The sequence below is a fragment of the Myotis myotis genome, unplaced genomic scaffold (assembly GCF_014108235.1).
Source record: "Myotis myotis isolate mMyoMyo1 unplaced genomic scaffold, mMyoMyo1.p scaffold_m19_p_6, whole genome shotgun sequence".
NCBI classification, from domain to species: domain Eukaryota; kingdom Metazoa; phylum Chordata; class Mammalia; order Chiroptera; family Vespertilionidae; genus Myotis; species Myotis myotis.
The window spans coordinates 56,966,053-56,984,426 of record NW_023416368.1 but is presented as its reverse complement, the minus strand read 5'-3'; the positions used below and the strand labels follow the sequence as shown (position 1 = coordinate 56,984,426).

Sequence of the window (18,374 nt, the reverse complement as noted above, 5' to 3'; positions counted from 1 at the left end):
GAAAACACTGGGTTTTTAGAAAAGCCTGTTGACTTGTGCTGCCTTCCTGGGAACTATTGGGGTTGATATGTACCACATGGTCTCTTTATGTTAAAGTCCTATTCACTACCAAAATGGTTCTTTTCACCTAAGGATGCTTCAAGTGTTCCCATACTCTGCCTTTGATGTTCAAGTTCTTTACTGCAGAACTGAAAAATAGGGTCTTCAGGGGAAAAAAAGGACTCAAACAAGGAAAAATATATACTCTGCAGTTTCCTTAAACATCTCCCATGTGGCAAGTGCTTTATCGGTGCTAATTCAATCCTCACAACAACCTATGTGGTAGATAGTACTTTCTGCATTTATAGATTAAGAAACTGAGGCTGAGCCCTAGCTGGTTTGGCTCAGTGGACAGAGCATCGGCCTGCGGATTGAAGGGTCCCGGGTACAATTCCAGTCAAGGGCACGTGTCTGGGTTGTGGGCTCGATCCCCAGTAGGAAGAATGTAGGAGGAAGCCGATCAATGATTCTCTCTCATCATTGATGTTTCTATCTCTCTCCCTCCCTTTCCCTTCCTCTCTGAAATAGACAAAATAAAAAATATACTTTATGCCCTAACCGGTTTGGCTCAATGGGTAGAGCGTCGGCCTGCGGACTGAAGGGTCCCAGGTTCGATTCCGGTCAAGGGCATGTACCCTGGTTGCAGGCACATACCCAATATGGAGTGTGCAGGAGGCAGCTGATCGATGTTTCTCTCTCATCGATGTTTCTAACTCTCTATTCCTCTCCCTTCCTCTCTGTAAGAAATCAATAAAATATATTAAAAAATATATACTTTAAAAAACGAAGAGATCTTCTAAAAAAAAAAGAAAGAAAGAAATTGAGGCTGAGACATACTAGTAAGATCACCCAATTAACTGGTCAGTGGCAGAGCCACCGCTCAAGCACCTGTCACTCCTTGCTCTTATTTCACTTGATGCCACACCTTTGCAAGCTTCTTGTCTCCTCATTATCTAAATCTCCTCCAGACTAGGCCAGAATGGGACCTTTAGGAATATACATTTTCAGGCCATCAAGGTGGACATAATTCATTTCTTATGGTTCTACTGCTAAAAGGTTAGTGTTGACCTCTTATCCCTTATAAATAAAAAGACATTAAAAAAACAATACTGGATATAGAGTTCAAAACCACGTTTATAAGGTTTTTCAAGAATTTTATGGAAACCGCCGATAAATTTAGTGAGACCCTGGAGGATATGAAAAAAGACCAATTAGAAATTAAGCATACACTGACTGAAATAAAGAATAATATACAGAGATCCAACAGCAGACAAGAGGATCCCAAGAATCAAGTCAAAGATTTGAAATATGAAGAAACAAAAAATACCCAACCGAAAAAGAAAAAAGAAAAAAGAATCCAAAAATATGAAGATAGTGTAAGGAGCCTCTGGGACAACTTCAAGCGTACCAACATCAGAATTATAGGGGTACCAGAAGAAGAGAGAGGGCAAGATATTGAAAACCTATTTGAAGAAATAATGACAGAAAACTTCCCCTACCTGGTGAAAGAAATAGACTTACAAGTCCAGGAAGCGCAGAGAACCCCAAGCAAAAGGAATCCAAAGAGGACCACACCAAGACACATCATAATTAAAATGCCAAGAGCAAAAGACAAAGAGAGAATCTTAAAAGCAGCAAGAGAAAGACAGTCAGTTACCTACAAGGGAGTACCCATACGACTGTCAACTGATTTCTCAACAGAAACCATGCAGGCCAGAAGAGAGTGGCAAGAAATATTCAAAGTGATGAATAGCAAGAACCTACAACCAAGATTACTTTATCCAGCAAAGCTATCATTCAGAATAGAAGGTTAGATAAAGAGCTTCACAGATAAGAAAAAGCTAAAGGAGTTCATCACCACCAAACCAGCATTATATGAAATGCTGAAAGGTATTCTTCAAGAAGAGGAAGAAGAAAAAGGAACTCTTACCATTTGCCACGGCATGGATGGAACTGGAGAGCATTATGCTAAGTGAAATAAGCCAGTCAGAGAAGGATAAATACCACATGATCTCACTCATTTGTGGAATATAATGAACAACATAAACTGATGAACAAGGACTGATCCAGAGACGGAGAGACATTGATTGGACGGTCGGGCCTTGGAGGGAAGGTAGGGGAGGGTGGGGGTAAGGGGGAAAGATCAACCAAAGGACTTATATGCAAGCATATAGGCCTAACCAGTGGACACGGACAATGGGGGGGTGAGGGCATGAGCGGGGGGGGGGAGGGGGGAGGGGTAGGGGGTAACGTGGGGATAAGGACACATATGTAATATCTTAATCAATAAAAAATATATTTTAAAAAAACAATACTAGCAATATTTATTTAGCACTTACTACATGCCAGGTAGTCTTCGAAAGCTTTACATGTCCAAGGGCACTTATCCTTGGAACAACACTTTCAGGCAGGCACTACTTTATATACGAGGAAAACAGTTTAAAAGGTTAAGTAATTGGCCCAAGAAAGTAACAGAGCCCAAGATTCAGAATCCTAGTTCTTAGCCATTGCACAAAAATTATAGCATCTATCTCCCCACCCACCTAACTATCTTTCTATGTAACCACCCATCCATTAGAGCATTTGTCTGCTGTAAGGAACCCCAGAGGTAGTATAGTGGAAAGAACAGAGGACCTACCCGCTAGATAACCTTGAACAAGCTAATCCCTCTCTCTGAATTTGTACAGCTGGCAAACAGCACATCACTCCTGTAGGTCAGTCAAATGACTCAGATACTGTTGATGTACACCAAATTTTGACCTTTATGAGATGTATCACAAATTTCGAGTTTTATGGTGATACATTATTGACAGGCAAGCGCCCACAAATGGGCCATTTCAGAAATTAAAATAAGAGCTAATTCTATCTTAGCTCTTTCATCTCCACATCCCTCGCCCCTATTTTGTTTGAGAAGACATAGTGGTATGCGTCTTCCTTTACATTTGGATTCTGAGGGCGACACTAGAAATCCTAGTTAAAATCAAGGTCTGGGTACATAGAATCAGCGGCAGCTGGGCATGAAAATGAACACTAACTACAAAGTGTCATAACTCCTTACGATGCAGAAAAGGACCCCCAACGAAATATTCATAAAAGACGCAGAGCTCACCGTCTTATTCTCCATCTTCTCAAAGAGACCCACATCCCCAGGAGAGACAGAATCTGGTATCCTTTTGTTTACAGAGCATCACCAGCAAGTTCCTACCTGAACTATCGTGCGTACACTTTGACCAGAGGATATAATCCCTCTCTTGGTTCCCAAGCGTCAGGGTGATCCCGCTGGAGCAGCAGACCGGGGTCAGGGCGAGCAGCTTGGCCGCAGACACCGAGTAGCAGTCTCTCTCCTTCACAGCCCACCTCTGACTCAGCATCATGTGGTTGCAAGGGATCAGATACCTGGAATGACAAAAGGTGGTATTCAGTCTCTGCAACGTCCGTTCCCAACCAGCACCTCCTCAGCCATAATCAGGACTAATGGCCAGGGGTGACCCATCCTCTCCATACTCTCAATCCATCTATCCCACCAGCCCCCACTCTCTCTTGCTTAAACTCTCTCTTGCTTAAAATTTGTCAAGAGCTTCTTTCTTCTGACAGAACAACCCCCTGTGCAGAGCATTTGAGGGCCTTCACAATTCAAGCTGCACAAGCTTCCTCATTTCTTAATGGAGCTGCTATCCTATCCCTCTTTGCCTCTGTGCCTCTGCACCCACTGTGACCTTCACCCAAAAGGTGCTTTCCCTGCATGACAAATGCCTTGTCATCCTACAAAGTCCAGCTTCAGTGTTACCTTTTCCAGGAAGGCTTCCAGGCTACCTACTCCAAGAAGACAGATCTTCTCCTTCCGCTATGCTCACAGACCTCTACTAAAGAACTAGTATTTAGTAAGTTATTTTGGTGTTTGCCTCCTCAATACAATGTACTCTCAGAGCAAAGGGCCTCTTTCAATAATTCTGAAATATAATCCCAGGAACTCTGCCTCCTGGTGGGCACTGAAGGACAGTGGAATCGCTGCATAGTACAAGTCTCCTCCCATATTCTCCTGAGTGACTATGAGAAAATATGGTGTCCAAGGACTCACTGAGGGCCCCATTTCACACAAAACACTTTTGGTTGGTGATCAAAAGCATCCTAGTATCATCATGACCATGGAGACAAAAAAATCTGAGCAATCGTTTCTGACACCCTTAGAACACATTGTGGGGAGAAGAAAGTGTGTTCAAACCAAGCATATTTCATGATTTAAGTTGATATACATGGATTTCTACTCTTTGTTGAAATATTTTTAAAAATGGTACACTGGACCAAACCTAACAAAGCTACTTATCAAATATAACCAGAGTGTAGCTTGAAATTATATTAGAATAAAGAGGTATTGGGAATTTATAACTTTGCAAACACATGCTTTCAGTAGAAACTAAGAATTTTCTTCTGAGTAAATTAATAAAGGAAGATCCCCTGTAGGTTGAAGGAGAGATTCTACAACAAGTGGGGAAATCAGTTCAAATAAATAACCCCCTCATATTTAATGCAGTACTTCTACTGTGTCTTTATAATGAAGGCTAATTCCAGAGGGAAGGGCAGAAAAACTGTACACTGACTCTCTGCCTTTCCATCATTTATAGATAAAAAAATTTTAAAACACACAAAAACAAAACAAAAATGAATGTTCACTGCAGCATTATTTACAATAGCCAACTTAGGGAAGCAACCTAGGTGTCCATTGATAAATGAATGAATAAAGAAGATGTGGCACATAAACACAATGAAATATTACTCAGCCATAAAAAAGAATGATATCCTGTCATTTGTAACAACATGGATGGACCTAGAGGGTATTGTGCTAAGTGAAATAAGTCAGACAGAGAAAGACAAATACCATAGGATCTCACTTATATGTTGATTTTTATTTTTTTTAGGTCAAACAAACAAACCAAACAGAACAAACTCATAGAAACACAGAACAAACTGATGGCTGCCAGAGGGGAAAGCACTGTGGGCATGAGTGACAAGGTGAAGGGAATAACAGTGAGTAACTCTGAACAGTGACAGATGGTTACTAGTATGGTGATGACATCATAAGATATAAAATGTTAAATCACTATGTTGTACACCTGAAACTAATATAATATTGTACTATTATTGGCCAACTATACTTTAATTTAAAAAAAGAAAGAAACAGAACAAATGTCAGATGCTTCCCAATGTCAAATATCAAAATGAAGTGGCTGTCGGTAGCAAAAAGTCACTGAGGAATTTAGTATAAGTATTTCTCATCAGACTATCTTTTCATTTTTACTCTACTTATTTTGTTAAGGAGTCTTATTTAAATTCAGAAAGTCACAAATATAATCACAAAATAATAAATATCTGATTTTAGGAGTCCAGATTACTCAAAGCCATCCCACAACATAGCAGGAAAAATATATATTGCCCATACTGTCCTCCCTCTTTACATTTTTTCCCCCAACTCTCTGCACCCCTTGTCTATTTTCTCTTTTCCTGGGTATCGCTCATTAAAACAAATCATCATCACCTCTGAAACAATTCAATGACAACCAGTCGATAACAAAGCACACATACTGCCTATTGCTCCATCAACAATAAAAACAAACAAAACTGCAGTACAATGACGTAAGCAAGGTGCTTCTTATGGGATGATGATGATGACCTGAATAACAGACCACTAGGCAAACATTTAGGAAGCAATGTTAAAGAATTTCAAAAAAGATTGTTTCGTTTTCAAAGACAGTATGGCCACATTTCTCCTATTTGTCCTACCCTTAGGCTGGCTGGCATTCCTCCCCCCCCCCCCCCCCCCCCCCGCTCCAGACACCTAACTCCCGTGCGAGATGAAAATGTTCCTGAAGTGCACACACAGCTGCTCTTTGAGCAAAACAGCCTCTATCTGAACACAACAGGCTACGTAGTTCGTAAAGTTGACAATGGACCAGCACTTCTGAAAAAAACACCCTACCCAGAACATTCATCAATGGCATCCGGAGGATTAAGCAGTTACATTCTGCCTAAACTGGGAAGAGCCAGGAACCTGAGGGGTGATCTCTCCCTTCACTGCTCGTCAGCATTTCTGCCTGCCTTTGGCCTATCACGTGTCACATCCATGGAGATGGATCATTTCTCCTTGGTTTTCTGCTCACTAAAATAGCCTCTCTTTGGGGAGTATCTTATTTCAATGTACTTTTCTGATATTTTGCTAACTGAAAGAAGGATATCAGTTGCAATTGGATTATCACTTTGAGACGTCAATATTTAAGAGTATTTGGGTTGCAACGAAATTGATGTAGTTATTACTTATTTATCACATAACAAATAACTCCATTAAAAGGATTCACATAACCTTCACTGCTCTATTGCCTCCCAGATCTACAAATTTATCGTGTACACTTGAGTGACAACAGTGGCAACAACAAAAGGATGGCTTACAAATCTATTTTTTATGTCCCTTAAGATAAAGTTCAAATGAATAACAGAATAAGGACTTTTCATTGTCCTTGCTTTTGGTACAGATTCTAAATCAAAAGAGACATTGTTTTCATTAGTTTAAAACGCATTTTCTAGAAAATTCCATTTCTTTAAATTTGTGCAATACCTGATAGCATTTCAACACATTTTCACAGATATCACCACAGTTGATCCTTCCAAAAACCTTATGAGGCAGCAAATTCCAAAACCAGAACAGGTCAAGTCAAATCAGCAGTTCACTCCCACCCACTCTGGGGCCCTAGCTGGATTCTTGCCTCCACTGTTCATAGCCTTGTTTTCATATTTTTTATCTCTTTCTTTCTTTCTTTCTGCTGCAAACTGAATAGCTTCCTCAATCTATCTTCTAGTTCATTAAGTATCTCTTAATTTGTATCTTAAATGCTCTTTATCCCAAACACTCAGCTTTTTTCATTTTAATAATTACAGTTTTTGTTTCTAAGAGCTCTAGTTGGTTCTTCCTCAAACCTGCTTGTCATTTTTGTTTGATTAAAACTATCCATTTTCTTAAAAGAAAATAACACATGTTGGTGAGGATATGGAGAAATCCATATGTTGGTAGGCATGTAAAATGGTGCAGATGTTATGGAAAACAATAAAAAAATTAAAGTAGAATTACCATATGATCTAGCAATTCCACTTCTAGGCATATACCCAAATATATGCAGGGTCTTCTAGAGATGTTTGTACACCCATAGTAGCATTACTCACAATACCCCAAAACTGGAAGCAATCCACAGTGCCCATTTAAAAAAAAAAAAAAAGATTATATTTAAATGGTAAACTATTATTTCATCTATTGATGAATGAATTAAAAATATAGCATACATAGAATCGTATTCTGCCTTAAAACAGAAAAAAATCAGACATGGTACAACATGGATGAACCTTAAAGACATTTGTATACTAAGTGACATAAGTCAGGTACAAAAAGGCAAACACTATTGATTCCTCTTATATGAGGTACCTAGAGTAGTCAAATTCATAGAGTCAGAAAGTAGAACAGTGGTTGCCAGGGGCTGGGGGGAGGAAGAAATGGGGAGTTATTGTTTAATAATTACAATGTTACTTTTGCAAGGTGAAAACAGTTCTGAGATGGATGGTGGTGATAGTTGCACAACAATGTGAATGTACTTAGTACCACTGAACAGTACAAATAGTTAAGAGGGAAAATTTTGTTAAGTGTATTTTGCCACAATTATAAATAATTTTAAATGTGGGGGGAAATCAGTAGTTCAGGGGGCAGAGACCAGGAAGTAGAGGTTGCCCAGGTATCTCCCACGTGCCCGACTTCTGTGTAAGTCCTCTATTTGCTCTTCTCATGGATTCCCCAGGCAGTGTGGCAGAATTAGAAATAAACCATTCAGTAAAAAGCAACCTTCTTCTTCATCATCATCATCATCATCATCATCAAAGAAACAAAGAAGAAAACCTAGGACCAGATGGCTTTGTCCACATTTTCCCCATTATTCTATTCAGAACCTGAGATAATGCGTCCTCCATGCACTCTTCTAGTAATTCCTGACCCAGGAAATAACTAGTTCTGACTTGAGTATGTACATATTTCAACAATGAGCTAATTAATTCTTCACCTTCATAAGGTACAAATCTGTGTTTCAAAAAAAAAAAAAAAAAGCCTTAACTCATATCATCTCTAAGGACAGTTTTTAGCAAACATCACTTTAAAAGCAGACAAAAGGGGAGGAGAGGCCACCTTGGAAAGGTAGCCAGCCCGCTTCCACTGCCTGGCTCAGCTGGCTGGGTGGCCCAGTGTGGGGAAGCTCCGCCCCTCCGGAGTGGGACCAGGCTTCCAGGTACACTAAAAGAGGCACCTGCTTTCCATGCCTCAGAGAAGCAGTATTCGAGAGTTTCCCGTTTAAATGTAATCAGGTTTTGCCCTTGTTGGAGGCAAAGTCTAGTTTGGGGTATAGAAAAGGCTTTAATAGCTGCTCTGATGGCTTTCACCCAGCGTCGCTGATGCATTCTGTCATATCGTAGAGGGCTGATGGGGAGCTAAGTAACATAACTGATGCCCTGCCCAGACTCCCCCGGGGCATTCACTCCTAATAGGATTTGTTCTTTGCTAATGCCTCAAGAGTGGTTGCTGATGACCACTAAAAAGTCCAAAACTCTTGTTAAACACAGAAAATGAATAGGCGATATTCTCCCGTAACCGGATAACTCTGAAGGCCTTCACCATGATGCCACCACCAACCTCCCTGCCTGTTTTTATCACTCGCTTTTGCAGGTGCTATAGCTACATATAGCCAGCCATCAGAATACCCTGGACAGTTTGTACAACATGTCCACCCCCAATTGGTGGAGCCAGCCCCTCTGGGAGAAGGCCAGGAATGTGCGTTTCTAACTAGCTCTGGGGCGATGCCATGCTGCTGTCCCCATGATGACACTCCCATCCCCTTCCTTTTCCAAAGAACTACCTCTTTGGAAAGGCTGATACATGTACTTGGAATGCCATCTCCCGGTAATTCTACCTACATTGTATCAAAGCCCACATGGGGGCCAGGGGCAGTCCAAGTCTCCTCCTCTCCTACTGCTCTGGCTTCTTCCACCAAATTCCCAGAGAGGGGTCACAGGAAGGGTCGGGAAGCCCGGTAAGGAGGGAGGAGGTGTGTGGGGAGAGGGTGCCCAGGGACCACCAGAGGGGAGTGTGGAGCACAGACCCAGCCTACCCTCCCTTTCTTCCTTTACAGAAGCAGTTGCTGCCCTGGGGGACCCCAGAAGGAGAGGCAGACCTGGGCAAAGACAGGATTTGGGGTTCCTGAGTCCCCTTGCCAAATGTCCCTCACAGTTCCACCTGTTTAAGACCCACATAAAGATCTTGCTTGTCACCTGTTTGCCAAATGTCCAAATTAATGTCGTCTTAATAGCAGTCTACTCTGACTCTCAACACCTGTCATCAAATACCAGCCACTCGATGAAACCCTTCCCACGGGTGCCCCTGAAGGACACACCTTTTCTACCTTATACATTAAATCCTTTTCAACTCATCTACTCCACACCTTACTCCCTTCTGAGCTGCACACAGAAAGTACTCATTAAATATTTACTGAATTTCATTGAAACATACATACAGGTTAGAGTACACATTGTATTTGTGCCATTACCAAAGCAATAGTCACAGGAACTATATATCACCAGCATTTCACATTTAGAAAAGTTTGGGTTTTTTCCCCCCAAATAACACAGGTCCCCTTATTTATGAAAAAGACATTCAGCCACGCCGCAGAAGAGCTTTTATAATAATTCTGAAAATTTCCTACCTTTTCTTTGCAGGAGCATATTTGTAACATAATGTATTTGGCCCCCTAAAAACTTTTAACAATAAAACTAAAATTAACCTTGGGAGATAGTGCAGAAATTAAATTGATTGGTCTTGATGATTTCCTTCCTTTGATGCACAGCCCCTATTTAGCTTATGTCACCAAAGAAATATATAATAGCAACAGTACAGAGTGAGACTTTCTTTAAAGGGAACAAAAGATGGCCACTCACCTCAGAACTAGTTGTAACATCACGTCCTCACAGTGTAAACCGATGAGAGTCCTAAATAATGCCAGGGACACCACACAGAGCTGGAGAACAATAAACACGTTCTATTTCAGATATTGGAAGGACGGCTCCACTCTCCACAGTTGGCAAATAAATCAAAATTACAAAATAAAATGGCCTTTTCTTCAGCAGTTTTGATGAAACATGCTGCTGCCTCAGAGAATGTGCATTACGGGTATTCAGGCTATCGGCTCTGTAGGATTCTATTAGAAAGACTACGCCTGGAATTGTACCATTATGCAGAATTGCCCCCCTACAACATGACTCCCTCACAGTTCCACCTGTTTAAGACCCACATGAAGATCTTGCTTGTCACCTGTTTGCCTAAGTTATTTTCAGATATGACATTCATTATCTACAAGGCAGGGCTAACAGAAACTGCATATGCTCTGGCCAAACTTCCCTCTCGAGTTCTCAGCCCTGAGCCGCAGCTCCTTGTGGCTTTGGCGCAAACCTGCTGCTCTGTTCCATTTTCAGTTGTGTTGAGGGTGTGATAATACACTTTCTTCATAAGAAGTTCATTAAAAACAAACAAACAAGACTTCTCTCACTCTGATTTCCAAAAAGGAAAGATACACAACCACACTGGAAAGAACCTCAAAGGTATATTATAAAATCGTCATGCCCTTTTGGGAGTAAGTGCTTATCGTTCTATCAGGCCAGGTAAGTAATTGTACTTCAGGCTCTCCTTCTTTGTACAGGATGCATGCATGGGAGAGTTATAGGGACAGGTTTATCTGGATCTTTACAGATTAGAAATAGGAGCGAACAGGTATTTTGTAGGAGGATAACTCTGCATAATGGCCTAATTCCAGGTTTAGGCTCTCTAATCGAATACTGTAGGAGAACAGACAGTCTGAATACACATTCTCTGTTACTCTTACAACTCAATGATAAAAAGACAAGTACACTGTGCTGTGCACCTAGACATTGATTTGAAGGGTTACTATGGTAATACTGTATATAATATAGTATTCTTAACTATAACGATCATGCTGTATATTAGATCCCCAGGATTTACTCATCTTATAGCTGGAAATTTATACTCTTTGATCAACACTGTGCAGTGTGATAAACTATAGTAGCTATTTAAGCTTTTATCTTTAGAGTAAGTGTATTGTTCCATAAACTTAACTTATTCTTTCTAAAGGTTATTCTTTGTGTATTATCAATCATTTGGTTCAGTTCAGGTTTAGAAATTGAACTTTCAATCTATTGATATCATTGAATCTAAAGTGTATCTCTTGTAGATGCCATATGGTTGGCTCTTCTTTTCTTATCCAGTCTGACAATCTCTGCCTTTTGATTAAGTTTTTAACCTATTCACATTTACTAGTATTGTTATAATTGGATTTCTGTCTGCTGCTTTACTTTTTGTTTTCATGTCATATGATTTTTTATTCTCCTATTCCTCTTTCACTGTCCTGTTTTGCATTAAGTGAATATTTTCCCTAGTATAACATTTTTATTCCTTTAATAATTTATATATATATATATGTGTGTGTGTGTGTGTATGTATATATATATATGTGTGTATATATATATATATATATATATATATATATATATATATATATATAATCTCCTCACCCAAGGACATGTTCATTGATTTTTAGAGAGAGGGGAAGAAAGAAAGAGAGAAACATTGATGTGAGAGAGAAACATTGATAACTTGCCTCTCATATTCACCCCGACTGGGATTGAACAGGCAACCGAGGTATGTGCCCTGACCGTAATCAAACCTGTACCCTCTCGGCATATGAGAAAATGCTCCAGCTAGCCGAGCCACATCAGCCAGGGTTCACTATATTTTTTAAGTTATTTTATTATTGGTTGCTCTCGGCCTTGCCATATACATCTTAACTTATCAGACTTTACTTCAGATTTACACTAAATTAGCTCCTGTGAAATAGAGAAATATTACTCCTATACAGATCTATCCCTTCCTCTTTTGTGCTATTATTATTATAATACATATATATATATATATATATATATGTATATTGCAAACTCAATAATCCATTAAGTTATTATTCTTTTACTTTTAAAACAATAATTGTAATTAAATAAAGATAGCTTTCGGTAGAGGAGGGGTGTTGCAAAGGGCAACAGTAATAGTATAAGAGGATTTTAAAAGTTGATCAGAACTTTAAAGAATGACTTCCTAAATTCACAATCCCCAGACTTCCATTTCAAAATACTTGAGGACAGAAATATAATCTCCAACATCCAGACTCACTACACTCTGGTTCTTTGACTTTGCCTGCACATACACCCACATGTTCTGCTGCAACGTGCCTCCTCCGAAGCACATTCTGCTAGTTGCACAGAAGACAGTGCCAACCCAGGCAAATTGAGAAACATGTCCTAGGACAGGCAGTAAGTGCCACCTCCCTGACAAAAGGATTCCTAATAGCAAAATGCATTCTCTGTTTCCAAAGTAGAAAAGGCCATGGCTGCAAGAAAGAAAAAAAAAAAAAAGGTGGGGAAGGGGGCAGAGAAAAAAGAATATTCATAATCTTATTACAAAACGAACTCTCCTGAAATCTTACCCGAAATGGGGTGTTGATTTGACTGGTGAGAGTGTCTAGGATGTGAACATTCTCGTGCTGGTGCAACAGGATAAAACGGAGGAAGATCTCAAGTAGTGCTGGCTCGGAGATGCTACGCAGAAAAAGGTCCAAGTAGGCAGTTGTGGTCATGACCTCCTCCACAGTCACCTGGGACCAACGACAGAGTGAGCACAGGTGAGCATCCTCTCGACACTATGATACATGCCTCCCCGATGGCCTCTGGCCTCACCACAGTGACCCCATCAAGGCAAGGACACACCTGCCACAGGAACACACCTCAGAGCTTCATCTGAAGCCCATAACCTATTCACACTCTACACTACCTCATGCTGCTTCCGCCCTTTAGTTCAGCAAGGGAAAAGCAAAGGCATAAAGAAGCCATTCAATGTTCAGACAACTCCTAATCATCAAATGCAGTTCACACACCATAAAGATTTCAGTATGTAATCTCAGAGGGGAAAACGATAATGGAAAGTATTTACACGGTCAGTAAAGGATTAATTAGATAGCTCAGCATAACTTGTTTCATTATTAGTCATTCAATAAGTATTGGTTGAGACCTGCTATGTATTAGGAGCTGGAAACATTAAGAAGATATTTTTAGCCAGGAAGATGGATTATACATACGACCTAACATACAAAATAATATGCTAACAAATGGCAAATGAGAGGTGAAGACACAAGGGATGCAGATGTTCAGATACATTTCTGGAAAGTTGCAAGTCACTGCATCATATGCATAAAGTGTTACTTATAATCTGCCATAAGAGTTTACGGCTCATAAAGTAACTGGATTTTTTATAATACAAATTAGTATTTTCTACATGGTGTGATCTCCCACATGCAGTAAAATTCCAATCTTTCAGGAAACAGAACGCTCTAAAGAGTTAAGTTTTTCAAAGAGCTAAGGACGTGATGCTTAAAGCATCAAGAAATTAACGTTACCATTGTGACTGGGAATATTTTAAGAGCTAGCATACATCTGTCTTCCTAAAAGCAGAATGTAACATCTCTTGCTGAACAGGGGACATCAACTGCCTTATGGTCTGTAGTACAGAAATACGCAAACAGGGCTGCATGAAAATCACTAGGGAAACTTCAAAACTTCCGACTCCAATCCCATGCCCTAGAGCTCTTGGCCATCTCCGCTGCCTGATGACACAGGAAATGGCTGGTGGTACTTTCAGTGGGATTACATCTTCTCTTTTTCAGTTTTCCATCTTCTTTATTTCTCCCTTTAAAAGGGGTAACTGCCACTTGATCATACTGTTACTGGGCCATTCCTTTTATATACATTTCTCTTCCCCTTGTAATTTTCTGCTTTCAAAACCCACAAAGCAGTTTAGAAACTAGATCTCCAAATCTGCTTGTATACGTGCAGATGGGCCTGTGCGGACACATCTGTGCATTATGGCTTCAATTACTTCCACAAATTTCTTGGTTCTTATGTATATTCTAGGTCCATGAGTCCAGGTGGGTAAGAGATTATCAAGTCAGTTGTGCCTGTTTTCTTTTTCCTGAGCAAGGCATGCCTTCACACTGCATGTCAACCCGCCCTCTCAGAACCCATTGACAACTCACCAGCAGTGCCCTGGGTGGTCTGAGAACGGCCTCAGAGGGCAGACACCCTTCCCCCACCAGCTCAGCACCAATGTTGTGATATACTCAAATATTCGACACACCACTGTGTCATCGGAGCCACTTCAAAGGGCTCTCTGTGGCCCAAATATAGCAAAGGAAACGTAAGCATCAACCACTTGGCAAATAAATTACCTTGAGAAGAGTGCGTCTCATGGACTGCCCCAGCTTCTGAAACAGGCTGCTTCTATCCTGTGTCTCCCAGTGTCTGTAGTTACTGACTCCTGGCACTTAGTCCTGTCCTGGGACACAGGCTGTCTTTTTCCTTATTACTCCAATGCGATGTGCTAGTCTAGCACCTGCGCGCACTTAATAAGCATCTCCTGCATAAGTGACATCCCCCAAGGACCAGTGATTCACATAGACCAGAACTGAGCTTCATTTTTAATTCTTCTCTCTTCTCTGCATGTGTCCTGAAGGCCCCAGAGAGAGGGGGCATTTGTAATGAAGACATAAAATAACAGATGTCACCAAGTGGCTGAGGCGGGGGGGGGGGGGGGGGGGGGGGGGGGGCGGCGGCGGGGGAATGACCCACAACACCTAACAGGTAGTTTCATGAGCTCACACTCTTTCCACTACAGCAAGCTCGGGGTCCTTCTGCAGAAATTGAATCCAAAACCATTTAGGCAAAAGTCTAACTCCCTAACATTTTGCTCACTAGAACAAAAGTAGCACTGATCACTCCGAATGGGCGTGTAGTTTCATCTTCCCTACTGGGCACTGCTGAGCGGACCGTCATGCGGCACTCCAGGAGCTGCCTCGGCACCAACAATGCAGCATCAGCGTGCCCTCCACCCCTCAGTTACACCCGGCCTTAATAAGCTCAAAAGCACAGCAATCAACTCTCCAGGACATAAGTCTCAGTCTTGAGGGCTGCCATGGGAGGAGGGCACTAAGCAGCTATTGTTTACTATCTTAGGCTGGATAAATGAAAGATTTTTTTTTAAAGAAATCAAAGCTGTCATTTATAAGTTAAGAGGATTTAAGAAAGTACTTGGAAGGACAGCACTTACATAACGTGGTATAAATATTAAGGACCCAATTCTACTGGGCATCAAATTGCACACGTTATAAATCGAGGTCACACTCACCTTAAACTAATACCCGAACCAGGGAAATCTGGTTCCTTCTCTTTCCATTTCTTTTCTCCTCCATATTGTCAGAGCCCTTAGGAGCCTTTTATCCCAGAAGATCTTCTCCTGGCCCATTATCTTACTTTTCAGAATCTTCCTCTAATCCACCAAATAGGCAACCTCCTTCGCAAGGATGAGACCAGAGCCTAAGTGTGATCACTTGAAAGTTAACAATAAACCAGGAGAAAGCAGCCCTGCTGTGCAGAAGGTAAAACGGAAGCTTCCACTAATGCCCCAAAGAGGGAGCATTAGCCAAACAGAAAGCAGCCTCGGATTCATGGTCCAATTACAAAAGATAAGCAGCTGTTGATAGTAAGACCTTCTGACTGTCAATATCAATTTATAAAGAATTGCAGGTAGCTACAAATCTACATAGAAATTCTAGAAGAAATGGTAAATGAGGTTCTATTTTACCACTGTAGAGCTTAGAAATGTTATTTCTTACTAAAAGCAGAACAGAATGACTATAATTACCTAAGGAAAACTCATTCCTACAAACAAATAATTATACTTGACAAGGTAAGTACAACTGTAAACCAAAATAGTATATCTGCTTAAGTACTCTCTTTTTTTTTTCTGGTTGAGGTCAAATTGGTATATAACATTATATTAGTTTGAGGTGTATAACATAATAATTCAATCTTTACATACATTATAGTGATTGCCACAATAAGTCTAGTTACCATCCCTCACCACACAATTGAACCCCTTCACCTATGTCACCCATCCCCTAATTCCCTTCCCCTCTGACAATCACTAATCTGCTCTCTGTATCCATGAATTTTGTTTATACCTGTGTTTTGGTTTTTAGATTCTACATATAAGTGAAATCATATGGTATTTGTCTGTCTGACTTATTTCACTTAGCATAATATTCTCAAGTTCTATCCTTGTTGTTGCAAATGGTAAGATTTTCTTCTTTTTTTAAATTTTTTTTATATATATTTTATTGAGTTTTTACAGAGAGGAAGGGAGAGAGATAGTTAGAAACATCGATGAGAGAGAAACATCGATCAGCTGCCTCCTGCACATCTCCTACTGGGGATGTGCCCGCAACCCAGGTACATGCCCTCGACCAGAATCGAACCTGGGACCTTTCAGTCCGCAGGCCGAAGCTCTATCCACTGAGCCAAACCGGTTTCGGCGATTTTCTTCTTTTTATATATATATACCACATCTTTTTTATCCATTCACCTATCAATGAACACTTATTGTAAGTAATGTCCATACTACTCAAGGCAATCTACAAACTCAATGTAATCCCTATCAATATTCCAATGGTATTCTTCATAGAACTAGAACAAATAACTCTAAAATTTGTATGGAACTACAAACACCCTGAATAGCCAAAGCAATCTTGAGAAAGAAGAACAAAGTGGAAGGTATCACATTCCATGATTTTAAACTATACTATAAAGCTATAGTAATCAAAAAGTATAGTATTGGGCCCTGACCGGTTTGGCTCAGTGGATAGAGTGTCGGCCTGAGGACTAAAGAGTCCCGGGTTCGATTCCAGTCAGGGGCATATACCTTGGTTGCAGGCACATCCCAGTGGGGGGTGTGTAGGAGGCAGCTGGACAATGTTTCTCTCTCATCGATGTTTCTAACTCTCTATCCCTTCCTCTCTGTAAAAAATCAATAAAATATATATATTTTTTAAAAGTATAGTATTGGCATAAAAACAGACACATTGATCAATGGAACAGAGTAGAGAGCCCATAAATAAATCCACACATATATAGTTCATTAATTTGTGACAAAGGAGCCAAGAATATACAAAATGGGAGAAAGGACATCTCTTTGATAAACGGTGCTGAGAAAACTAGACAGTTATACATGCAACAGAATAAAACCAAACCACTCTCTTATACCATACACAAAAATTAACTCAAAAATGTATTAAAGAATGTCAGACTTGACACCATAAAGTTCCCAGAAGAAAACACAGGCAGTTGGCTCCTTGCCATAGGTCTTGGTAATGATTTTTTGGATCTGACTCTAAATCAAAGGCAACCAAAGCAAAAATAAACAAGTGAGACTACATCAAACGAAAACCTTCTGTAAAGCAAAGGGAACCATCAACAAAATAAGAAGGTAACCTACTGAATGTGTTACCTACTTACATATATGTATGCAAATCATATATCTGATAAGAGGTTAATGTTCAAAATATATAAAGAACTCAAACAACTCACAGCAATAACAAACAAACAAATGAAATCCGATTTAAAAATGGGCAAAGGATCTAAATAAGACATTTTTCCAAAGAAGACATGCAGATGGCCAACAGGCACATCAAAAGATGTTCAACATTACTAATTATCAGGGAAATGCAAAAAAAAACACCAAAAACAAAAAAAACCCAAAACACACACACACAATGAAATTACCTAACACCTATTAGATTGGCTATTATCAAAAAGACAAGAAACAGTGTTGGAGAGGCTGTGGAGAAAAGGGAACTGCATGCACTGCTGGTGGGGATGTAAGTTGGTACAACCACTATGGAAAACCGTATGAAGGTTCCTCAAAAAATCAAAAATAGAACTACCATCCAACCCAGAAATTCCACTTGCGGGTACTTATCTGAGTGAAACAGAAACACTAATTTGAAAAGATCTCTGCATTCCTATATTCATGGCAGCATTACTCACAACAGCACTCTTATTGCTTACTATTCAGCCCACGTTGTAGAAAGGAGCCCTGATTCAGGTACTTAATTTTACTGCTCTCAAGTCCAGTTTAGTCTATGCTTTGAACTAAATCTCTTTCTTCACCCCCTTTTCCACCCTTCACTAGCCCTTACCTGATCCACCAATCCCTTAAACTGGTGTTTTTCAAACTATAGTTTGAGACCCAAAAGTGGGTAGTGAAATCAATGTATTGGTTCACTAATGGGTTAGACCAGATTCAAATAGAAAAT

General features: G+C 40.2%; 1 protein-coding gene across 8 annotated transcripts in view; it reads right to left on the bottom strand.

The window, feature by feature from the left end:
- FAM160A1 (family with sequence similarity 160 member A1) overlaps nucleotides 1–18,374 on the bottom strand; it is a 210,988-nt gene that overhangs the window by 19,280 nt on the left and 173,334 nt on the right. For all 8 annotated transcript variants that reach the window (XR_004968310.1, XM_036313913.1, XM_036313912.1 and 5 more), the window contains 3 exons: nucleotides 12,660–12,827; nucleotides 10,051–10,130; nucleotides 3,245–3,435 (listed from right to left, as the gene is read on the bottom strand). Coding sequence is in view for 7 of the 8 variants with exons in the window: in XM_036313913.1 (XP_036169806.1) it covers nucleotides 3,245–3,435; nucleotides 10,051–10,130; nucleotides 12,660–12,827 (439 nt within the window). In the remaining variant the exon portion in view is untranslated. The remainder of the gene's footprint in view (nucleotides 1–3,244; nucleotides 3,436–10,050; nucleotides 10,131–12,659; nucleotides 12,828–18,374) is intronic.